Source organism: Lichenostomus cassidix, chromosome 2 (assembly GCF_008360975.1).
Source record: "Lichenostomus cassidix isolate B80296 chromosome 2, HeHo_3.0, whole genome shotgun sequence".
Classification (NCBI taxonomy): Eukaryota; Metazoa; Chordata; class Aves; order Passeriformes; family Meliphagidae; genus Lichenostomus; species Lichenostomus cassidix.
The window spans coordinates 48,182,605-48,208,507 of record NC_139482.1 but is presented as its reverse complement, the minus strand read 5'-3'; the positions used below and the strand labels follow the sequence as shown (position 1 = coordinate 48,208,507).

General features: G+C 39.5%; 1 protein-coding gene across 22 annotated transcripts in view; it reads left to right on the top strand.

The window, feature by feature from the left end:
* ARPP21 (cAMP regulated phosphoprotein 21) overlaps positions 1-25,903 on the top strand; it is a 197,137-nt gene that overhangs the window by 149,799 nt on the left and 21,435 nt on the right. For 19 of the 22 annotated variants that reach the window (XM_085051488.1, XM_085051484.1, XM_085051490.1 and 16 more), the window contains 3 exons: positions 278-382; positions 2,603-2,866; positions 10,482-10,608. In XM_085051488.1, coding sequence (XP_084907614.1) covers positions 278-382; positions 2,603-2,866; positions 10,482-10,608 — 496 coding nt within the window. Of the gene's footprint in view, positions 1-277; positions 383-2,602; positions 2,867-10,481; positions 10,609-14,114; positions 14,201-25,903 lie in introns of those variants that run through there. The other 3 variants (XM_085051498.1, XM_085051502.1, XM_085051505.1) reach the window with 2 other exon arrangements.

Sequence of the window (25,903 nt, the reverse complement as noted above, 5' to 3'; positions counted from 1 at the left end):
ATGAGTAAGACAGTATAGCTGTGGCTTTATTTAAACTTAACAGCCATAAAATCCATGAAAAGAGGCAGAAATATCAGTAATATGTATTTGTTTGTCATAAGGCTAAAATGAAGACTAAAATCACAATACCTGACCTCTTGTACTAAGGCTGGTGATGAGTCACCTGTATTTTCAGAGCTGTGTTTGAGATCTTTGTTCTCAATAATAATGGTGGTGGTGGTTGTTACCTTTCTCTAAATGGTGGAATTTATTGTCTTTCCCTGTGCTTGTTTTGCAGCCTGTTCAGACAATGCAGCCATCTTCTCAGTCAGTCCAATATCCAGCAGTTTCTTATCCTCCCCAGCATCTCCTGCCAGTCTCTCCAACGCAGCAGTTTTCCGTGGTACTAAAGATTTTACTTTTTTGCTTTCCTTGAAGCTGAGGGTGGGAGCATGAGTGTGTCCAAGAGCCTCTGGGGAGCACTGTGACAAGTGTCCCACATGAGAACCCTGTCTAAATATCGCATGTCTCCTCAATTAATGCCAAGGGACCTTAAATTGATGATTTAAATAGTTGAGATTTGGGTTATCTCTCTTTCATGTCCACAGAGACAGGAGAAGATACCTCTAGAAATCATTCTTTTTGTTTTATATTTTTTTATCCATATACTAAATCCACTGCCGGGATTTATTCCTTGGTGATATCAGGGCACTTGGGAAGGAGAGTAGCAGTGAACCAGCTGCAGAGGGTGTGGTGTGCTGTACATCATGACAGTGCACCAATGGATGTGTATAATGAAAACAAATAGAGCTTTTCTGGAGTCTGCTTCTGGCTTGGTGCTTACAGGGCTAAGATTATACTATTCTGAAATGAAGCTGACATCTTAAAGAGGAACTATGAGATTTTTTTTCTGTTGTTTTTCTCTCTTGCTCTAGTAATCTTATTTATGACTGATTTCTTTTTCCCCCAGTGTCACATAGTTGTAGTAAGATATGGAAACAAAACTGAATGGATCCTTGCAGATAAAATAATGTTATTAATGGCTGGTAGATGAGTGATACCATTTAAAGAACAATAACAAATATTCCATGCTGAACAAAAGCTGCATATCTCAATGCTAATTGTTTTGAAAAGTCTGTTGCAGGAATATCAGGTTGCCCTAGTAATAGTCACAAGAAGGCTAATATTTTTATTGGCTAATTTAACAGTGAGACTTCATCTGAATTAATATCTTCAATATACATTACATTATACAAACGCTACATAGATTATAGGTGTTTGAAGAATTTTTTCTCTTTTGTGAAAATATAGAGGCATTCCTTGCTCAGTGAAGTTTCTTGTAGAATCTGTTTACAGTCATTTGCCATTTAGGCAATGAATATCCTAGCTTTTTAAAGGAACAACTTCCCAGAGACAGCTCATGTATCTAAATATGAATGTAGGTTGATGGTGAAGTTAATAGCATTACTTCCATGTACCATCTGATGATCTGTCAGGAGTGTTTAAAACATTGATCCCTGACATCTGCTCTCAGTTGTGAGTCTCTGTAGAGTCCTCAGCAGTGCTTTCCACAAGCAAACTTCTCATTTTGTTATGTTTTTAACACATTTTGAAGTTTTCTGCCATTAAATGCATTGTGCAGGATGGTTTTGGAGAATGAATACCACAGGCCTGCAAACAATATTGAAGAGGCTCTTTTAAAAAGATAGTGTAGATGTTCTGAGCAAAAAGCATTTTTATAGTGTTTATTTCCTATCTGTAAATCAATACACAATGGAGTTTTGAGTATTCAAAAGTCTTTTGATATGAGCACAAATGAAGATGCCTAGAACCACATTTGTAAATCTTTGACCTTCACAGAATAAACCTGAGAACATTGAATAGTATAAATCTTTTTGCAAGAATGAACAGATACAGTTCAGAATGTCTGTATTATTACTAGCATGTAATGAACCTTAGGTCCATTGACTTTATGTTGTACGTTTATCCTACTACAGACTTACTTTCTTCCCCCCTTCAGTCCAATACAGAACTTGTTTCTTTCCACTACAGAATAAAAAGCCTTGAATTAGCAATATAGGACTCAGCTTTTTTTTTTTTTTTTACTTTCTCCGTGTTTACAACATTGGATTTTCAAAACAGTCCAAAAAGGGAAAGGTATGCACCTGAATCCTCCTGAGTTCCTCTTGGGGTCAATTTGAAACACAGGTGAAATTACCAGCATGTGTTTGGCTGACAAATTCTGTGTTTGGGGATAGAGGTATTCATGGTTTTATTTTCATGCCCTTTACATTTAAAATGTCTTCTTTTGAACACTGAAAGTTCATTTGTCATTTTGGAATTAAAGGTGAGGGTGGCAGGGTAATAGCCAAAATAATTGGCCTTTTTGCCAAATGATGCCATTCACCTTGCAGTCTGGAAGTCTTTGTCAAAGCATTTGTAATGATACTCATTTTAATTGCCTCCATTTTTGTAGATACCCATGTAAAATTTGGCATGGTCTGGAGTGATTCCTTTCGCCCTCATACTCTAAGCCCATTTTGTCTTGCTAATTCCCGTGCCTGCTGCAGGCAGGCATATCCACATATATCCACATGGCTTTCTCCCACCTTTTGCCCCACAGCGAGACGACATGACAGCGCAGTTTAACCAGATGAGCTTGAGTCGTCAGTCATCAGGAGACAACCCCGAGTCGCCTTCTGGCCCTGTGTACCCCTCACCCATCCTGCAGCAGCCTGCCCAGCAGACAGGGTACATCATGGCCTCCCCAAGCCAGCAGCTTCCCCCTGGAGGCTTCACGGGTTCAGGTCCACCAGTGTCCCAGCAAGTGCTGCAGCCACCACCGCCGCCCCAGGGCTTCGTGCAACAGCCGCCGGCACCTGCTCAGGTGGGCAAAACCTTCGCTGCCACTTTGGCTCTTTGCTGCTCTTCGTAACGTCAGAAAGGGAATTGAAACATTCCAGATATTTATTTTTTTCCCACTGGTAAAAGTTTAGCAGATCTTTAGGCAGCAGGAGACTTGCAAAGCCTCTATTGTTTCCTGGGTTTTCATCAATTCCTTCCCTCTCCTCAAAGCATTTTCTGAACATAAGTTGGTACTCCATGACACATCTGCGCATGAATATGAAGGAGGAGGGTGAGTAAATGCCCACACCCCTTTTTCCCTGTACATATACCAAGAGAGCAACATGCACATCAGCCCAGGTAGTCATTAATCATATTTAATTGACTTGAACATGTGAGGTGTCACAGATCAGTAATTTTAACTGTCTTCCTGAAGACTGATTATGTTTTACTCTTCACTACCAAACATCTCTGCTTGTCTCCTGGGTACCTTTACGGAATATTGAAAGTGATTACTGTCAAGAAGTAAAATGCGCAGATGACTTTCTGGCCAATTTTCAAGACATACACATTAAAAAGACAAATTTCTTTATACATTTATAGGTAACCTCATTTAAATTCTACTTTAAATGGTATTAATAGCATTTCTCTTGTTTTTGTTTTATCCTTTGCAAGAAAAATATGAGAATAAAGTAAAAAACTTCACAATTTCTTTTACAGTAACTTTACTGTAAACCCTACTGGAAGGGGTGTTTGGTTGGTTGGTTGTTTTTTGTTTCGTGGGTTGCTTCTTGTTTTTTTGTTTGTTTTTTTTTTTGTTTATTGAGTCTTACTAAAAATCTCCAGTTGTGTTTATTAATAGAATTCTGTATTGCCACAGGAACGAAGAATTTTTACTGTTACAATGTTTTAAGTGGGACAAAGATCTACTTAATTAGATCACTAATTAACTATAAAGAAATCTGAGGACCACTGGATGTTGAAATTCCATAGAGGACTGTGCAATCCATAATTTCTGTGGTTGAAAAATGTGCAGCCATTTTTTCTGAGAGAACACTTGCCAAAAACAATTTTTAAGGAGCTGAAGTTCAATGTAATGTGATTTCTTTTATAAAAAAATTGAAAATAAGAGCAAAATTCCCTGATGAATCCATCTTCCCATCTAGATTGTGCCTCCTAAGTGAGTAACTAGAGGCTGTCCAGGCTTTAGTCCTCGTGTACAACCCTGAGGTGCCCTCAGTGTTTTCAAACACTGTTTAATCAAACCTCACAACACTTGTGGTGAAGCAAGGAAATGTGAGCACCTCCATTTTGCAGGCTGCCATTGCAGCAGGCGGTGATGTGTTTTCCAGCTCTGCTGGCCAAGGTTTGCTGTGGGAGCTGAGGAGGCTGCAGGATGGCTCTGCCTCTCGTGACAGGGAGCCCATGCCACCTCCTCAGCCCCTTGGATGAGACCAGATGTGCAGCTCACCCTGGGATCTCTGCTAGACCCCCCTCGGTTGACTTTGCATAGGCTGCTTTGGATGGGTTTGCCCGCAGCTCCTGCCCCTGGCTGAGCCTTGCTGTGGGAGTGCTGGATTTCACCCTTGTATGTGCAGCAGGGTGCAGGGTTTTCCCTCAGCATGGCATGGTGTTACTTGGCAAAGCTGTTTTCCAAGTTAATCCTTGCCCTGGTGCTACTGAGAGGCAGATTAATGTCTTCACAGGACAAGTGATGAGGAGGTGCCTTTTTATGTACAGGCTGCTGTAGAACCAGTACAGTAGTGGTGCATCTGATGGCCACTGCACCTCTGGCCATACCCCAACTGTCTTCCTCCTATGTTGTAACAAAGTGGAAAGTTACTGACAGCAGAAAAAGATCTTTGGCTTTGTAACATCTTCAGTTATTTTACTGAGGAATGTTTTGTCCTCTGGGGGGGATGTGGAAAGGTGAGAAATTCAGTGCTGTCAGCTTCTTTCGCCTCTGCAGACATCATCCATCTCCAGCTTGTTGCTATTCCAAAAAATCCTTGTCAGATACCTGTGGAAGAGGCAGGGTTTAGTGTCTGCTGCCCATGCCTCCATAATGAAAACACGGTGCCCTTGGTCAGCCAGAAGAGAAAGAAGGCAGCCATTCTCTGTGTCTGTATGCACAGATGGGAGCTTCTGATTGACATTTCAAGTTTTAATTCCTTCACTTCAGTCCTAGAATATGGCACAGTGGTTTGGATACTACATGCAGCACGTGTATGGCAAATAGGGGATCCCTCTTATAAAAAGATAAGAGTGAATCCTTGGGAAATAGTAGTTCTTCTGCCCTGAGAGCACAGCTTTAAGTACGTGACAGGTAGATCACAGCTCCTTGTGCTGCCCATGGCACAGCTTCACTGTGGCAGTGGCTGCTGTCAGTCTGAGTCAGCTGCTGTTACTCTTTGGGGCTCAGATGTAACAGTAAGGCTGCTCTCAGACACCAAAGCAGGTGGTCTGAGGCAGGCTCTGGGAAAAAAGGAAAGTAATAAAGATTGTAATGGGAGCAAAACATTATGTGATGCATTAATCAATGCAATGCAATCAATGTAAAAGCACTTTTATATTTTAAATGTTGCTATTGAATTTATACCAGTATAAAAGAGGCATGATTTTAATGGCTAATTAGTTCCTGTAAATGCATTGCTGATAAGGTTGTCTGTGATACCCTGTATGATGTTGGAAAATAGCAGAGAAAACTTGGGTGGAGATCCTGTGAGTATGATCATTTCCTTTGGGAGCTGAAAAGAGGAGAAAGAAAGACTCCGAGCCTACACACCCAATGGGATTGCATTTAAATTACTGGCTTTTCTATTAAAGTTCATTTAAACATGGCTCTACAGCTGCTCCCCGAGATTCCTTCTCCCATTCAGTATTAAAGCAGAAGCAGACTGAGTTTGAAATGACATGCCTAAGAAGTGGTAAGAGAACCCTTTAGGTTTCTTTTTTCTTCTTTCATCACAGGTTTTCCCCAGTTTGACAACATTCATGATTTAATAGACTGAAAATAAGAATTTCTCTTTGTTCAGCCAATTGGAAAAAAATACAAACAAACAAACAAACTCAAAACCCAACTATTACTCTGGGTTTGCTGAAAGGGACTTTTAGCAGAAAATGCTTGTTTAATTTCTATTGTGAATATCAAACATATACATCTTTGCTTCATTTTCAGCTCTCTTCTCTTTCTGATGGTTCTTCTGTAGCACTTACAGGCCCAACACTTTAACAAGAGTCCATATTCTGCTTTGTAGTTCTCTATCAATGGTACCTGTCTTTGCCTCTGCAAATGAAGAAGTGGAAAAAGTGTGAATATTATGTCAATGGGAAAGGATATCCTCCCTTAAAAGTTATTTTCACTTCTGACTCATTGTTTCTGAAAGATATACTGGCGAAATGATATCCAAAAGTGAGATGGTGTGAATTCTTGGAGAAGTCTGGAGAAGTAATAAACATGTTGAGGGATTTTTCACCTGAATTAATTTTGTGTCATCATTAAATTTAGCTTTCTCTTTGCAGAAGCCGGCTCCTTGAGAGTCCATAGCGACCCTAGGACAAAATCTTTATTCACAGCATGTCTTCTCTAGGAAACTTGTTATGAAGAAGACTGGGGAGTCACTGCAAATGAGCAGGGCTTTCCTTGATGATCTTTGAAAGTTACATTGGAGGACATTTTACAAGCCATTATTTTTTGTTACCTGTTACTGTAATTGTTATGGAGGAGGCAGGGAGGAAGAGAAAAAGCGTTGAAGAATGACTAATCCCTGTCAGTTAGATATTGGGAAGACATGGTACCTTCTTCCTGTGTCCATGCATCACTGTGGTTTCTCTTGTCTTCACTCCCATTTAGGTGACTATAGCAGTTGCATTAACAATGGTGTCAGCATCTGGATGAAGGTGTTAGTCCAAACCTTACTGAATATCAGCAGTGTTAAGAGAAGGTAGAATACCAGCCTGATGGCTGAATTAAAATGGAAGCCAGTAGGGAGGCAGTTCATGAAAGTAAAATCATCCTGAAATATGTGTGGACTCCTGATCCAACCACAAGAAAATAAACAACATGGCAGTGAACACTGTGGGTGCTGCTAGAGAGCAGCCAAAGAGACACCCAGCCTCATCATGGGTGCCAGGCTATATGTGGAGAGAACAAAGCAGAAAGCCAATGTTGTACTGAGTCTCTGCATATCATCTAGGGACAAAGCACATTAGCAAGAGGAAAAATTAATGTCTGTCTGTGCCATTTCATGAGTGGCTCAGAAGTGACATGCCCAGTCTAGTTACAATTTAAGTTAAAGTCTTGTGTAGGAGAGAAGAAGTAGAACGCAGCGCAATTGTCAGCCTAAACCCAAGATAATTATTAAACATCATATTAAAAAATTATTTTTCCCAGTGTCAGGGATTAAGATCAAAAAACTATACTTTTAGACTAAAGAAGGTAGCATTTATTTATATAACGTCTTAGAAGTGCATTTTTTTGGTAAATTTATTTTATTTCTAGGGTAACCCTATAGCTGCATTAGCATGCCCATTAGTGCCATGGACACTTTCTAGTTCCGTAAATAAAAGGTTTTACAGAAAAAAGGTCACAGGTTAGATGGTGCATTTCACATGGGAATGCAACTGAAGTATAATTTGGCATGTTGGTAGGCCGCTACAGAAATGTAACGTTTTTTGTTGAAGGGCGCATAAGGAAAGGTGTTAGTAACCCTGATATGAGGAGAAACTAAAACATTCAAGAGGATCAGAGTAGGTGATGTAAGTGATACTTCTTATCTCTGATCCCTCTAATTCCACTGTTCACCAAAGTAGAATCAGAAGGGAAAAATGTTTCAATCGCTGACACAGAGATGTACTCAAGATAAATGAGAATGGATCCTTCCAAGCCCCTCAAGCATAAAAGACCTGTTCTAGACCATGTCTATATTTTACACCAAGCCTTTCTTTTAATGTCTAAGCTCTTAAAAAAAACAGAAAAACCCCATCACTACCACCAAACCAAAAATAAATAAACAAAACCACCACCACCAACAACAAAACATACACAAGAAACCAAAACAACAAAACCTACGAAAAGCCAAACCTTCTCATGTCATGTGTGCATGACTACTGGCTAATTCATCCATTAGTCTTTATAAGTGAAATATTTTTTTTTACCCTTCTACTACTAACAGTTTTTCATGCTGATAGATTGCACTCTCATAAGCTTTTAAGTGTGTTGCATAACAAATGTACTCCAGTGAACTGAGAAAATGAGAGAAAGGGAGACAACCTTTTGACTAACTCTGAGGTTTTATATGTGTGGTAAAAATAAATGTGTGCTTCAGTGTACATTTTTTTTTTTGTCCTCAGCATGTTCAACTATAAACTTCACTTCAAAACCTAGATTCTTCAGGTTATGTTTTAAGGTTGATACCTACAGAATTAATTCCCCAAGAGATAATTCTCATTGTTGTCAAATGCTCATGTATTTTTAAATACCTAGGGGCTTGTCTGCACCAGGAAAATGAGGAAGTTGAGGGTAAATCACAGAAATCCTTTAAGTGAGATTAAGCTGTTGGCAGGAAAAGTGAGAGAATTTCCACTATTTCCTAAGTATTTAGTTTGTAGAATATGGTAATAGAAAATAAAGAGTATTTGAAAGGATGTCTATTCTGATCCCCTGCTCCAAGGCAGGATCAACTGTTTGCATTGACTTGACTTAGAGTGGGTGTCCTCATTTCTTTCAAGCCTCCTGTAGTAGAGTGTCGCTGAGAGCATTCAGCTGCCCACAAGATGAGTTTATCCCACTAAACTTGCCTGATCCACAATTTACACTGCTGTGATGCTTAAAGAATGATTTTGTGCCTTAAATGTTTGGGTCCATTTTCCTTATTCCTTGTGACATGCTTTTGCAGGAAAACAAATTCATAATGGGGCTGTCCAGTCTACAAAGGCATTTTGGTTTTGTTGCTTTAGTCACTAACAAAACTAATGGTTTGGGGGCAGGCTGTAGCTATTAGGTGTCACTTGGTATTGTTTGGAGGGAGAATAGTTTACAACATTTCCCAGTTGAAACCTTGTTTTTCTCGTACTTGTTTGAATCAGGCTGATACTAGCAGAGAAAAAAAAATCAATTGCTTAAAAAGAAAATTAATAGACTTTGAAGAATGGTTGGGTATTCGGCCTATTGATTGACAGATGCTACTGATTGTCAGTTGGTCTGCGGGATTAACTTCACCAACACTGCCCAGTCCAGTTTTGTTAATCCTAATCCTTCTCCCACCACGGTTACCCATTCAGTGGGCTTCTACTTGCCCGAGTAGCTGTCCATAGCCTTTTCTTGCTTAGTCTTTTGTGTCTATGGCAGTTTTTTCTCATCTGAAATGGAAAAATTTCCAAGAGAAATTTCTGAACTTTCTTATGATGTCCTAACAGTACACAAAAAGATGTAGTTACCTTTACTAACTTTATGGGTGATCAAGTTGAATGATCTGTATCAGGAAAATTTCTTCCATGCAAATAAAAGTGGCAACAAATAATAATTGGTTTTGCATGAAAAAAATAAAAGCATTTGTTCTGATTCTGTGCATATGTCCAAGTAGGATAAATGCTACACACAAAGTGAGGAAAAAAATTGCACTATTTATTAAGAAATGCTGACAGCTGTGGCAGAAGTTGTGAGAGAGGCAGTGTTCTCCCAAGCCTGTATCCCTCTGCAGTCTGTTCATACCATACACTGCCACACTCTATCAGATGCCTACAGCATCCCTGACAGCTGAAAATGAAAAATTTTGAGTGCTTTGAACTTGTGAAGAGTCAATTGAAAACTGTTTAGCTCAAATGTCTCAGTAAAACTGGTGTAGCATGTATAGGAAAAATCTTTAGCTCCAGTCACCCTCAAATTTTCATGTTTACGTGTGTGATAAGGAGGTGTAGTACATGTTTCTCTGTAATGACAATAATAATAGAAAAAAAGAAGTCCATCTAGCAGAGCTCTCTGACTGAATGCCTACCTTCAGCTCCTGCAAGAAAACAACTATGATTGTTTTATGAATTGTAATTGTTTTCACACCAAGTGCGAGAAAGGGTTTAGAGGGACATTTTCATGTAAGGAAGGATGTAGCTGTTAAACAGAAACATCAATTTGGTAATTGTTTCTTACAAGTGTTAGGGGTGCACACACTCCATCTTGCTCTCCATCTTGCTTCTACATATTTGTACTCCGGGCCATTCCATGCTTTGAATGAACCCTTTTCTCCAGAGTTCATTTAATGGTCCAACATGCTGTCTATATGTGTTATGTTGATATGGAAAATGTTGTTTGCATTCATTTTTCTGCAGCTTTTGATATTTTACTGTGATAAAATATTACTGTGATATTTTTTCTTTGGTATATGCATGTAGCTTTTTATGAGTCCTGTATGTTTTTGTCTCTTTCAATTAATAATCTTTTTTCTTTCTGTGTTTCTTAAAGTATCTAAAAAGAAATGGGGGCACTGATAGCCCTTTTCCTAGCACAGCTGAAAGCAAGCAGCAATTCTTGAAGAGACAGGAGGCAAAGCTCTTCTCTTGATTACTGTTACCACTAATATTCTTGAACTCTTGCTCCCCCTTCCTAATTTGTTCTATTTTATGAGTCTTTGATCTCTAGAGTTTACTGTTCTCTTTCTTTGCAGATGCCAGTGTATTATTACCCATCTGGTCAGTACCCTACCTCAGCAACTCAGCAGTACAGACCCATTGCCTCAGTTCAGTACAACGCACAGCGGAGTCAACAGATGCCCCAGACTGCCCAGCAAGCAGGTATGTGCATCTGGTATTCATTGCTTCTGCTGCTTGCAGCGCCTTTGCAGGCGAAACCTGTTGGTTGTGCTTTAATTGAACAACAGAGGAGAAAGCTGCTTGCTGTTTTGTTTGAAAATACAGTGAAAATTACAAATTGAGAAACCTTTTGCTTGGACATCCCAAGCAATGAAAGGGCAGAGTTTGCATCCTCCACTCCTGCTGTCCTGCATGCAGAGTTGTGTCCTCAGTGTCCATGCTCCATGTGGCTGGGCACAGGGAGAGAGCTGAGAGGGAAATGGTGTGAGCAGTCACACTGCACGTTCAAGCCAACCATTGTGGTTGCCCTTCATCATGGAAACCCCTCAAGTGTTTGTGTCACCCTACATAACAGACCCTACATAACAGACGCAGAAGGGGCTGGTTGTGCTCCATCCACCACCTTCTGCTGTCGCTGAGCGCGAGGAGCAGCGAGGCTGGGTGTGGTTGGTGCCCATCGGGAGCAGCTCCCCGCAGGATATGCGGCTGGAAGGGGGGCCGTTACACTGTAAGAGAGTGAGTAGCAGGTCTCACAGTGAACCGGTCTCTTTTCCTGCTGTGTCATGCCACTCCGGATGACTCCAGAATAACAGGGACAGAGGGAGAGCTGGGCTGGTGTGTGCTGGGGCAGAGCAGGGAGTTGTGGTTGTGAAGCTGTTGCCGCATTTCAGGGGAATAAAAAATTCTGGGGTTTGAGTTTTTTTATTTTTTAGTTTAAATTGCTGTCTGTTTCTTTAGTGCATACTTTCCCTCATAGGGTGTCTCAAACAGTAACTTCAGGTGTAGTGGGAGGAGGTGGAGGGGAGGGTTTTGTTTTTCCAGACGTGCCAGGTAGGACAAAGCATTCATAATTTGATCGCAGTTTGGCAGAAATCCTTTAGAATACCAAAGCAGATTCCCTGCAAAAGCCTTGATGTGAAAGTCATTTAAGATGCAAGTCAAGAGCCCAGACATGAGATGTGAACAAGACTTATGGGGTCATCCAGCTTGTCAGCCTATCTCCGTAATGTGACTGCTGGCAATTTTGTTCCACTCTCTCAGGTACTCAGGGAGACAAAGACACAGCAAACACAGCTATAACTAAGCAATTCATTACTTTTTTTTTTTTTTATGCTGTTCTGTGTTCTAATAAAATTGGTGACATTTTGGTTGGTGTCAGTGGTGACTGACTGTGTCTGCTTTCATACCTTCATATTATACATTCCTGAGAGAGAAGAGGGTGAAGTATTGCACAAAGGTCATCTGTCTCTTCTAGTTTCTTCTGCCTGACAGTCTGGTACCATATTTATTACCTCTGTATTGTGGATCTTTGAAACAAAGTGCAAATCAACTTAGATTCCATTATCTGGATCTACTGTGTTGTTATAAAACCATATTTATCAGTTTAATACTGCATCCATAGCCTAGTGGAGATGATGGTAAGTGATATGTACAAGAAATGGTCTGGAGTACATGAGTGATGTTCTGGAGAAGATCCAGCTGTGTGATCATCATAAATTCCTAGTTTTAAAGATATATTGTAGCATAACAGGAGCTGTTATGTTTGAGTACAGACAATGCAGAGATGCAAATGCTAATTTTGTTTCAGTGTTTACTGCATCGTTTTCCTTACATGTTTGGAAAACATGAGTCAAGGAGTTTGTGTAAAATCTCTAACGCATCAGTCTTTTCCTGCAATTTGCTCTTTCAGCTGCCTGTTCAGTTGGAAGCATTATTTTTATCTCTTGTTTAAAAATGAAAACATTGTGTCTACAGTTGAGACTCCCTGCTGTGGCAATGATTTTAAGCATTTAGCTATTCTCAGATCTTGAGACATGACTGAGAACAGTTCTGCAAGCTGGTTCATCCCTCTGGCCTCTGATACATCCTTTTCCCTAGGCCTTGTGCCAGCATGTGATAGGTGTGACAGGAAGCAGCTTGAAGTTTCCTACAGATCTTGGTTTGGAGGTGATGTAAGGATCATTCAGATTTACATTCCACTGCATCTCTTGGTATTTGGAAAACAAATAGCTGTGTTAGACCAGAAAATAGCAATCCACAAGCATTTCAGGCTTCTCACACAGACTGAGCTTTAGATCAGCACCTGAGGAGCCAGAGATAACAAGGGACTGGAAAAAGGAGATATGAAGGACCATAGTGTTGGCGAAACAGAGTGCGGGACAGGAATACTGGGGATGGGAAAGGTGAACAGATGGGAAGGAAGCAGATGAAAAGATGATTTCTGAAATGGTTTCCCCAAAGACCTCACGTCACTTGCTGCTGCTTTGGAGAGAGGACGGCTGCGGTGCAGGCAGGCCCGTGGGAGCCCAGCTGGCTGCCTGGATCTGCTGGCTGATTCTACAGCAGGGTGAGCAAGGAGGCAGCCTCAGCCTGGCAGATCAGGAAATATTTTATGAAAATAAAAAGTTTGCCTGCTTGGAGTAGCTTTTGGAACTTTCAAAGCAACAACAAGGAGTTCAGATCTTACTTTCCCCACTTTGGGATGCAGAGGTCAAAGTTTGATCTAATGTCAGCCATTTGTTTTCATTTTTGTTAGAAAAGGTCTCTTCAGGAGTGAAGCAGTATTGATGACTTTTACAGCAAACAGCTAAAGTAAAATGTCAGCACAGCGTCTGTGGTGGCTGAGGGAGCCTGTGCTCTCTCGTGGCTCTGGAAGGAGAGCAATATTGAGTTAAAATGGCTCCAGGGCAGAAAAAACGATGAGCTCACCTAAAATTAGGTTAGAGCTCTGGCAGCAATAAATCATTTGGAGAGAAGGCTGAAAATATTTTGTGTGTTTATTTACCTTTTTTATTTTTGTTTGCTTGAGTGCTGGCTTATGTGAGAACTGAAGTGACCTGTTTCTGGCAGAAGCCTAGTACAAACTGGCATCCATGAAGATTTTGTACAAACCCCTACCATCTGAATTATGTACATTTCTGTTCAAGCCAAAATGTGGTATCATTGTAAACAGAAATACTTTTGTTTCACACATGCCATTGCTGCTCTTCTTCATTGTGCTTCTTCTGCAGCATTTTCATGTTCAGAGCTGCTCAGTGCAAAGTTTTTTAAAGTGTTGCCTTTGGATGGGGCCAGGGTGTAGCTGGTGTTTGTCACACCATGGCATGCGTAGGACATCGTAGGTAGATTCTTAAGGGATGTACAGGCAGGTATTCTCAAAAACAGTATGCTCATTTTTCAAACCGTTTGGCTATGTTGCTGTTACTCATTTCTGCACTCTGTAACAGGTGATACTGTGAAGTGCCCAGTTTTGTAGGCACATGGAAGAACATTTGCATCTAGCATCTCTGTAAATTGCATGTCTAGCATCATCAGTATTTCATTCTTCAGTAATTATCTCTGTTTTGATAGACTGATCCTTGTTACTGTCTGAGTAGAAAAATAGAGATGTATTGATGAGTAATCAGTAATTGTTTCTATTTTCTCACGACAGAAGAAATCAGCAATGTGCTATTTTATATCTTTGTCTCTATTTTCTTCCATTTTAGCAAATGCTGTGCACTTTGAGGATCTTTCTTCTCTGAAGTGCTTCATAAATATGAGCTGGATAAATATATGAGTATTATCTCGGGATGTGCAACTCTTTTTATTGCTGTTCACAAATGAACAAGCTGCAACAAATTACAAGATTTTTTTTCCTTTTCTGGTTCATTGTTGTATGTTTGCCTCATATTCCAGATAATGTTAGAGTGCAACAGAAATTTTATGGATAAAATAATATTTATCTTCTTGCTTGGGCCTAGTTCTAAAAGCCTGTTAGCTTGATTTATCACCTAGTTGTAAGGTAAAAGTCTGTGGAGTGTGTTTTGCATCAGCAATGAAATAATCTTTTGAGGAGATTATAGCTAAGATCTATAGTAGCTTGATAGTAAGTTTTCCTGCCAAAAGTTTATACTATAATATTTCCAGACAAAATAAGATGCTATTTGACATAATTTGTTGTTCTGTAATTCTGGCAATTAATGTAATGATTTTAGGATTTCTCATACATTGAAAAATCAACAAATATTGCCATTCTAACCTGTTTCAGTGCCCAGGTATCATGAGAAGACTCAGAGAGCACAGGAAATCTCTCTATTTTTTCCTAAAAGCGATATATTTGTTTGTGTACAGTAGGCAAAGGAAGTCCTTATGTAAGGAAAGTATGTATCTGAACACTGTATGGATGTACAATCCTTTCTTAATCAGTATTCATGGATCTTCTGTACACAGCGTTTGTCTTGAAGGAAAGGTTCCTGATGGAGTACAGTGTTGTAGGCATTTGCAGCTTCCAGTAAGGCAGAAGAGGTAATTGTCTCTTTAATGCATCTCTGAAACAAATTTTAAGTGAAGACAAAATGTACCTAACAGAGTTCATAAATTTATTTCGGCAGAAATCAGAGTCAAATAGACAATGAAATACTGAATTTTTGCTTAATTTAATCATTTCAGTGTCAGCATAATTGAAGAGTATTAATTTCAAGTCTCTTTCATCCTCTTTGTCTTCTGAAAGCATTTGTCACTATAAACTGGTACTTACTGAAAAAAAAAATGGGGGAAGGGAGATGTGCAGCACTAAAAAAAAATTGGTTTGTTATCATGGTCATTAGAGAACCTTATAAAGAAAGATTGCTGCTTTCTACCTTCATTAGCAACCTGACAGGAGCTCATAGTCCATGATGGATTTGTTTGCATAATTCTGTCTATAATTTCTCTGCTTATATAAACATAAACAACTTCAATTTTTAAGTGTCTAATTATCTGAAGAAACTATTTCTCTAACAGTAATTGCTTACTGCGCTATTGAAACAGATTTCTGTGGAAGGTGTCCATTTGTGTCGAATGCTATTTTTTTCAGCAGATGCTGCTGCTCCTAAAAAGCGTTGCAAGGGGGGTGCGTCTCATTTTTACAGAGGCTTGACAGAAATTGGAAGGACAGAGCCCTACTCTTCTAGACACTTAAGTGTAGTCCTATGCTCACTATGTGGATGGAAGGCTTTGAAATTTAAAAGTATTTTGTGAAATAGTAGGACCAGATCAAGAAGGAGTTTGCAACAATGTCAGTTGGAAGTTCAAAATTGTGATCTTGAAGTGATCCACACCATATTAGTTTCTGTTCAAGTATGTTATGGTTAAATTGCCCAGAAACTTAGAGCTTTACCTACAAGCACGCTTCCATTTAGACAGGATGTCTCAGCCAAAGCTACCTGAAGCTTTGTGCTCTGGATTTCATTTCTCCTACTGCCAGAAGAGGATTCTGTGACTGAATGTTTAATTCAAGATTTTTTGAGAAGCTTCCTGAAGAAGTCAGGACTGGGGCTTAAATGTTTTTCAGTTTCTAGTCTTAAAAACACTAAATCCTTTTGTCCTGACATTATGCGATAGTGCTGCACCAGTACTGAACCAGCATTCAGCTTTACAGAATATCTATAATTTGAATTAATAGAAGAATTAATACTATCACACTTCCTACACCATACCTGACTCTGAAAATTAAAAGTTGAAATCACTTTTGTCAAGAAGGTTTGTTCTTCCTCAAATGACTTGTTTAATTATTCAGCATCCACACCAGGAGAGAACAAATATTGAGGGAAGAGAGCGCTGGTAGGTTCAGCAGCCGGAATAGTCTTAATACAGCCACTTATTTCAGGTTTTCTTTCAAGGCTTCACAAGTTTTATTCAACTTCTCTAATACTAAAATTTAAGCCATTTCTGACAGTGTCTCTAGATTTTCACAGTAAAATACAAATTTTTTAAATTTTAATTCTGTTTTAGAGAATGTGTTAGTCTCAGTTAATGTACAGGAACAACAGAGAAAGAAAATATTTTTAACAGTGTTGTACAGTAGATAGAACTTCCAAATAGCCTCTGTAGAAATTGTAGTGGCCACACTAAAATGTGGGTAACACTCTAAGGTATTCAACAATGTCTACAAAGAATCTTTGTATTTCTGTCTTTTCTTTGCCAAAAAGAGTCATACATCATCTCTATTCGTAATTCTATGTTGGATCAATGTGCAGCGCTCCCACTTCTTGCAATGGAATTTTCCAGCACTGAATAATTGAGAGGTTTATATTGTAGTCCTTGAGAGCAAATGCAGATTTTTTTTTCTTTTTTTTTTTTCTTTTTTCTTTTCTGATACTATCCTACCATTGGTAGAACTAGCAGGGCAGAAATGCTAGAAGTCCTCTTTGGAGGGGCAGAGGCCATCTCCAGCTCTGCTTCAGGCACACTGCTCACAGTAGGTCTTTAGGTTTTGGGGCTCAGTTTTCTGTAACTATTCTGCAGATGAAAGCATGCAGCCGGACGGAGAAGTGGAGGGCTTTTGGGTGTCAGCTAATAATGGAAAAAATGTTTTGCAGGTACACCAGAGATGTGCACTGCAGGAAGGAGGAGTTGGGGGGCAGTTTTTGCCTCACAGTTGCTATTGACTGAGGATTTAAGAAGCGAAGCACACTTTGCAGTTGCAAAGCTCAATAGAACAGGACACTCTTTTAGATTGGGATGCAGTAGAGGAGTGTGAGTATGCTGGAGGAAGGGCCCACAGCATGTGTTCAGTGTTAGGGCAGAGGAGCTCAAGAACGATGTCACAATAACTGAAGCAGTGTTCTGCTGTCCAGCCCTGATATGTTTAAAAATCCCAGTGTCTTTACCTGAATTTTATTCAGCCTTTGTCACAGACTCTTACTGTTTGCCTAAACTACCCACAAGAGCAGCATCCCTGTGCAACTGTAAGGTTGTTTTTATTTTGACTCACCAACAAATAAAGTTATATAGAATGTGTGAATTTATATAGCAAGTGAACAGTCTTTTAAAGTTCTTTGTTTGCAAGTGAAATAATGCTGATAGTATGGGTGTGTGAAGGAGGCAGCCCTTGAGTCTTCCCAAAGAAAGCAGCTGGTTTCCTTAGCAACTGGCAAGGATATGTGATACCTCTCCAAATAGTTCTTCACCTCTTCCCCAGGTCCTGCTCTGTGTTGCAGCTCACTCATTATGCGCCAGAGCAGAAAGCATTCCTGCAGCATGAGCTAATTGTAATGCGTGATGGCTGGTAGCTGTCACTGATATTGAACAGAAAATAAAAAAAAAATTGAATTTTCTGTCTGAGTGCCTGGTTCTAACAACAGCTTGATTATTTCTGTTATTACTAGTGATACATAGTCCCTGCTGAGATTTCACTTCCAGTGGGTATCTCTGGCATTTATCATTATGAATGATAAGGATAAACACAGGTTTTCTTGCTGCAGATGCTGGTGAGGGTTCTTTAATGCCTGATAGGATGTAGATGGAGAATGGAAAGAGGTGTTTCTTTACTTGGCCTTCGTTGCCAATTTAAAGACTTAGCTATAAATGCAAGTAATTTTATGTTAATTCACTCCAGAAATGACAAAGAGAGCTGCTGTTCCTGCTTCTGTTTATGTGTTGGTGGCCAGACATGACTCTATCCTGATCAGGAATATTATTTTCAGGATGGAGTGACAAACAAGCCCACTACTGAATATGCTGAACTGAAGTTTCATGTTATGCAGTGCCTATGTTATGTTATGCAGAAGTCTGAATCCCTAGTGCAGCGATTAATGGGAAGTTAGATAAGCTTTTACCCCAGTTTGTCTGGAACGAGATGAGATTAGAAGTACTTCAACATGGATTTTCATTCTGAATTTTTACATATTTAATTTAACTTTCATTTTCAATGCAGTTCCCATGGTTCCTGGTGTGTTGGTTACAAATATGGTCTTTTGATTACAAATAGTCTTTTGACTACTGTCATGTAAATGCTTAAGGACAAGAAAAGGAAAATAAGCCAACCTGTGCAATAATGATTTTTGTGCCACAGTCATACCAAGGATCTACAGCTAGTCTAAAGACACATCTTTGCTGAGAACTGTGTATATATATGAAGAAATTTTCTTTTTCATTCCTGGGACCAAGTAGAGAGGTTACATCCAGGGCTAAAATAATGTTAGGGCAGGAACTATGGTGGCCATCCAGTTCAGGGCTATTGTTCACCTCTAGCAAAGTTCCTTAGCTTAGGTAACTCAGAAAAAGACAGAAAAATATTTTACTGTGGCAGCTGTTTATTCATTCACACTTGTAAAAAGTTGGACACCCAAAGCTCCCACTGAATGCTGAAAACAGTAAGCACATTTTTGGGACTGTGTGTGTAGGATCCCTAAATGTGTTTTCCTAAATGTTACTGTTTGGAATAATTTGTGGATTTGCAACTGTTTGAATTTCTCATTGTCTTCATTGTCTTGGTGTTCCTTGTATTTGGTTATATGATGAAAACCCACAGCCATCATGAGAAGTGAGTAGTGGACATCACCTGTAAATAGCAGCAGTCTTCTTCTTATTGCAAATAATCTCTTTCTGAAAGACCTTAGCCCTGTGGCATTGCTTAAGGAAAAAAAAATGAAAAAAAAACTCCAAAATGAGCCATTTCTGAGCAAGCAAACATTTAGGCTATATATATATATGTATCCTTGCTCTTTTTGTCACTCACTGTTATCAAAACAATTTGTTATGTGCTTCAGCACTGTCCTCAGGGCTTCCAAGCAGCATGCTGGTAAAATAGAACATCTTCAATAGCATCTGCTCAACAATGCTGCATTTCCAGCTTTCTCTTTGTTGAGAGCTACCTTTCATCAGGTACCAAGTCTGCAGGAGTGCAAAAGACTGGATTTTTACAGGTCCTAGAGAGTAACCTCCACAAATTGAATTTTTAAGGTTGCCAAGTGCTACTTTATAGAATAAGAAAAAGAGGGGAAATGTATTAAATTATAAGAAGCAATGTGCTACTTCAAAATGATTGCTGGATTAATAGTTTGTATCAAACGGCAATTTTAATTCTCTCTCTATTGAAGAAATAGAAAGCAATTAATCTTCAGTAGCACATTGTGAAAAATAAGGGCTTATACAGGATCTCAGTGAAGCTGTTCCTTCACTTAACCTTGAGCTGGGTAATAAATAATTATAAATGCAGCTACATCTCAAGGCAAAAGTAATTTGGTGAAATAGAATTATCATCTAATGCAGGAATTAGAAATTTGAATTAGGTTTCCTGATGTTCTTTGTTCCAGAAAAGTATAAATTTGATTGTGATTTGTGCATTAAAGATTGGGGCTGGGTTTTACAAAGTGGATTTTATAACCAAACTATCACTAGATTATTTGTATTGCAGTGTTGACATAGGCAAATGCTTTTAGGCTCTCTCAGCTATAACTCACAAAGAGCCTCTGATGAGAGGACTTGTTTTACAGAGGTAGCAAATGATGTCCAAGGTGCACAGGTCCATTAACATTGGTCAAATAATTTCCTGCTCTTCACTTAGGACACCGTATCATCAGTACTGCCTTCCACAAAATTTTCAGTGTATCCATCATAAAAAGTTTCTGTTCCACTGTGATGTGCTGCTGAGGAAACTAAGGATACAACTGAGAGCTGCGTCATCTGAGCTTCTCTCTCCCGCCCACTTGGCTTCACAGGACTTCAGCCTTTCCCCTCAGTGCCACAGTGCCATTCCTTACAGCTCCCATGCATGCCTTGCAGATCCCAAAGCCATGTTGTTAACCTCACTTCACCTTGGGACTTTTCAGCCAGCTCAGTGGAAAGTGGTCAGTGAAAGGATCAATGGAGCATGTATGATATGGGTCATCAGTTCATATCATGGAGCAGTGCGCAGGATGTTCTGATAAGGAGAGGTAAAGGATGTGAGAAAAAATGCAGGAGTGAAAAGAGCTGATTTTTTTTGCTGCAGAGCCATGCCTCAGCTAGAGCAATAGGCAGGTGCTGTTCAAGCTCCAGGCTAGCTCCATAAAAATGGGATGCCATGAGTTTTTTATGTCAGTTCCTGTTCAGGAAGAAAACATTCCTAAGTATAATAAAGTAAACATTATTCTGCTTTTCTTTGAATTGCTCGTCTCTGTTTCTCCAAAATCTGTCCTTGCAATAGAAGGAACAAGAAATTTGTTCCTAGGAAGCACAGCTAGCCATGATAGTGGGTTTGCAGGACGTTGTTGAGTCTGCACACTGAATTCAAGGAGATAACGTATGTGTGCAGTGAGCCATATTTACACTTCCATGGTGGAAACTTCACAGTAATAAAGACTCATCTGCTTTTATCCACTTTGTCTAAGTGTTGATAGTGTGCTGCGGAGTGTTTACAAACTAAATTGAAGAAGATTTCTTTCTTTTATGAAGTTTAAATGAATGTAATGTGCAGTTGCCCATACACCCTTCAATTTGAGACTAACCGGCTGGCTACAAAGGCTGGCATGATACGTCAAAAGTTACAGAACTAAAGAAGTTATGGGACAGAAGTTACGGAACTAAAGTTTGTACCTTTTTTCCTCCCTTTGATGTGTGTATTTGTTCCATTATAAGGGAGAGTGTGGAAGTGCAGAGCTAGTAAGTTTTTATTAAGATTTTTAGTCAGTTAGGCTATGTGTGGTCTTTTTAGTCTTTAAACAAATCCATTTTCTGACGAGTTTGAAGTCTGGAGGAGGGCAGATTTAGCTCAATTTCTGTCTGCTCAATCTACTTGGTCCTGATTAATGCATTGCGTAAGTTCACAGTAGTGTTTGGAATGCATTAGACTGCCATTTTTGCTATAATGTGGCCCACTGTGTATCTAGAAAGATGTGATTTATTGGAGAAACGGGTGTGGGCACATGGAAAAACAATTTGTCTTAGAGAATTATTTCTAGATGACTAGTAAAATGTTGGTTCCAAGCAGGCCGTAATTAATCAGCAAGGACTCTTTTCCTGAGTTTCCTCCTGTAGGAAAACAGACTCAGGACATCCATCAAATGGAAACTGAGAGAATGAGGGGGGAACTGCCTGAGTCCCCAGTTAGCAAAGCAGTTGTATTTCTGTGAAGCAATCCCAGCAGGGTGCTTTGCTGAATAATTGCAATGTTGGCTTTGAAAACAAATCCTGAATTTCTTATTTCTTGTAGTTTTCTTAAATTTTTAATATACTTCTGGTGGCTTCTGTGTGCCAAGAAGGTGAGCAATGGCACAAAAAATGGGCTGGTAAACCAAAGTCTTTCTCTGATGTCCTCTCAAATGGCCTCACACCTTTTCTTTCATCTTCTTTTCATTATGTTGTGGTGTGCAAGTACATCACCAGTTACTTAGTGAGCTCTAGTTGTGCTGAGCTCACTAAGCACAAAAATACATTTCAAAAACTTGCGTTGATGATCTGTTTCAGAGCAGCTTTGTCACAGTGCTTTCAAAAGCTTTAGGTCTTGAGATGTTTGGTTTGGAGAGGAAACAAGTGGTAGCCCAATTTTTATACTATACTGTAGTAATTTTAAAATCTCAGTAAGTTTTGTTAACAAGAAATGTGATTTCAGGTGATTTACATCTGTTTTATGTTGTGGGAGATCTATTATGCTAAGAGGTAGGACTTTACAGTGCACACTATGCTGGTGATTCAGCAGGGGCAGATATTGGTGGATCTGCTGTGCAGGTGGTTCATTTCTGAGTTTGCTTTAGTGGATGCAAGAATATGTCATTTATATTTTTGTTCAGCAATTTGGGAATGAGATTTGCATTTTAATATCTAAAAGTCAAAGAACTCTCAGGTAGCCTTTGTTTTGAGCAAGGTCCATAGATTTTAGTGATTAGAGAAAGATATTTGCAGGGAAGGTGGGGCTTTCTGGATGTGGAAAAGGGGGAAAAGACTGAGTGTCCATTACAGGAATCAGCAAACCCTCAGAAGACCGCCTGCTTAATTTGCAAGAGTTGACTCCTTTTCAAAAATCTGAAGAACTAGCTTGCTGGAATGAATCCCAGTAGTGTAACAGTTGGGTGAGGTCATGTGTGGAGTTTCACAGTTGGGTTGTACTGTAAATGATCAAAAGCCATAATGTTCAAAATTGTTGTTCAATTCCTTCGGTAAAGGTCATGTGTCATATCTTTCCAGTGGTTTTAAAACTAGGGATAACTTTGGATTAATTTTTAAAAAATGCCTATGAATTGCTTAAGAAACTGCCTTAGTCTTGGTGCACAATGAACATAATAAAAGCACTGTTTAGGATTCAGTATATGAGCTCCAAAATTGGCTATTCAAGCATTTTCTATTGCTTTCTGGTGTCTAAAGAAGGACAGAACTAAGATACTGAATCTGTCTTTTAAAAACCTAATTTATCTGAACGCCTGTAATTTCTACTACTCATTGCATCTGTCCAGCTAGAAACACAACCTACGAACTGCTGGTGTCCTTGAGAAGAATTGTATTGAGCCCAAGAACTGTCCTTTGCATGAATGTTGGGGTCTTCCTAGGCAGACCTGAGCGATTTGCTTCTGTAGGAACAGCGAATTCTGCTTGGATCCCAATAGGCCAGCAGCTGATTTTTTAACACCTTCAATATCAATGCTTTGGGATGACCTCAAGACAAGTTTTTGTGGAAGTTTTTTTTTCCATTTTTTTTCCCAGTGTGCTTTGTATCCATCTGTTTTTTTCCAAAGATGAACCTCTTTTTATAAATCACAAAAGCCCTACATGTGTGCCTTCTGAGTATGAGGAAAATGTGCTTAGGAACGTCTGTTCTCCCCCAGGTGATTAAACAAGGAGGAAAGAAAACTTGTGGCATTAAGCACCAGTTCTCCCCAGGGCAGGAGGTTAACATTTGACAAGATGACTGCCCTTTTGAAGAGTCCCAGCAAAAGCAGATGCAGATTTCATCGAGGCTTGATCTTTTGAAATTCACTTTGCCTACTCAGCCTGCTTCTCACAGGATTTTTCCCACAGCTCACAAAGGATCCATCTGGAGAAAATCGCTAAGCAATATTTACCAATCCATCTGTGCTCTTGAATGTCTAGACCTGTGTAAGGGCTGAGGTAAAGTCTTTATAAGCTGTCATGCTGAAAACCATTTTGAAGTCCTTCTGTGGTTTGCAACATAGGAACTCTAAAGATTAGAAATTCTGCTGAGGAATTTTTCAGATTCATTCCAATTCTTCAGCAATTTGTAGAGCAAATTCTGTTGTGGTATATATGATTATTAGGTAATTAAATACTGCATCTCATTCCTATGTCCCTCAGTCACAGGAATTAAGGTTGTAGGGACTACTTTTGCACTGCCTTTTTTCTGACTACTGAATATTTAACCCTGCCCCTTGACGCTCTCTGAGGCTGTACAGACGCAAGGGCATCAACCTGTATTCCCATTTTTGAAAGCTGGAAATATGACCCCTAAAGGGAATGCAGCTATAGCCAAGCAAGGACAAATTTCTCCCAGTTTTCAGTGCTTGATTTTTATTTCAGGGATCTGCTTGTCTCTGTACAGTTGTCTATGTGTGGTTTGCTGCAGATTTATTTATCAATCTTTTTCTTATGGTTCATGCATCCCTAGCTTTAGGAATAATGCTGTTCCCTGCTGAAGTGTCCTTCAGCAGTGAAGCTGCTGTGATCACACTGTGGAAGAGCAGAGCTGGCATGAAGGGAATCTTGGGGACTAAGAGATTTCTCTTTACTTTGGGCCTTAACCTTTGGTTGCCAGTGTGAACTGACATTTGGACAGGTGCATCTGTAGGACAGACCATCCTGCACCATTAGAATTCTTGCTTGCTTGCAGGGCTTGGGAGAGAATGGTGCTGCATACTAAAATATATGTAGATTTTTCATCCTGGCTTCTTCAACCTTTGGTTTTGAAAAGCAGATTATTATCTATTGAATTAGAATTGTAATTGTATTTTGGCTGGATGTTAAAATGGAGCCTTAGCAAAGAGACACCAGTTGCCCTTGCTTGAGAAATAATATTGACTCCAAGATGAAGAAGCTTTTGTCTTCTTGTTACAAAAGATTGTAATATTGAAATAACAGAAACTGAAAAATTGAATATAATGTAGGGGGGAATTTTCCTTCCATTTGAAGACCTGCACTGCAGAAAGATGCTTTACAATTGCTAGTCTGTAAAAGCATGTGGCAAAATACTCTTAGCATTTATACCATATTTGCCTTTTAAGACAGCTTTCCAGGGTCACTGTCTTAGGCCTGAGAATCCTGCTACAATTTTCTTTGGAGACCTAGGGAACCTGACATGTATGGAGCATTTCCAGTTTTTGTGATAACTTACTTGTATTGCTGAGCCCACGAGTAAAGCTGTGGCTAAGTATTATTGAATGCCTAGTGAAAAAGAAGGGGGTAGTGGAGACAATATACCTCAGCAAGTTTCAGAGACCACCTTCTCTCCCCTCCTTTTGATGGTGCTTTCTGTGTAATCTTTTCTTGCAAAGAGAATCATGAAATCTTAAGTCCATCCCACTGTGTTACAAGGTGCTAGGGTTTGTTCTGTAATGAGCTCTCAGAGGCCCAGGACACCACTCCTGTTCTCACTTTGGAAGAAAAATGAACTGCAGCTGCAGCAGCTAGGCTGGCTGCTGTGGCCAGAGAGGCTGGGAAGCTGTCAGAGGACTTGGAGACAGAGCAATAGGTTTCCAGTAAATTTGGCTCTTTAGACAAAATAACATCTGTGCCCACGCAGAGAAGTTACCCTTCCAGGAAAGTATCCTGAAAGACATTTCAAAGGCTGCAACATAGAAATGGGTGTTTGGGAAGAAGGTAGATTTGCAACCTATTTAATAGTGAAATCTTCTGGGGAACAGGGGATAAAGTGAATGTTTTGTGGGTTAGATTATGTGGGAGGAATATAAATAGACATTTTCTGGTCACTTTTACTGTGACTACTGGAATGCTGTGAGGGTTGTTTGTTTGCTTCAGGACAAGAAGTCACAAGCAGGTGATGGGACAGGGAAGGGTATTTCTTGTCTTTGAAATAAAGACAAGGGGCTATGGCAATGAACTGCTCCCTCCTGCCCAGTTTGCAGTTGAGGAGGAGAATCCCTCCCCTTCAGGGGGAGGTAGCAGAGAGTTACTCAGAGGTAAAGTTTAGCAGAATATTTCTGGCCTTTTCGTAATGTAGAATTTGAGGAATGCTGCAAACATTCCTTTATCTAAAGTGACAAATGTGAATTGGAAAGGTATAGACAAGAAAAAGAAAGGGGAGGAGTGAATTTCTGGTTACATTTTTGATATCAAAGTTGTTGTTATTGAAGAAACAAAAATGCCCTCATTCTTCTCCCTTGCTTGAAGTAATCTATTTCTGCCTTGTATTTCTATGAAGTGCTGTAGAAAAAAAATCATAATTACAGTGTGCTAAACTAATTCTTCTACACAGCATTAAGTTTAAAATAATGTTGAATCCATATTTCCATTAGCAAGCAATGAAAAAGCTATTAAGGCTAAGACTTAACACACAATCAGTTCAATTCCTGCAAATGTTTCTACAGAA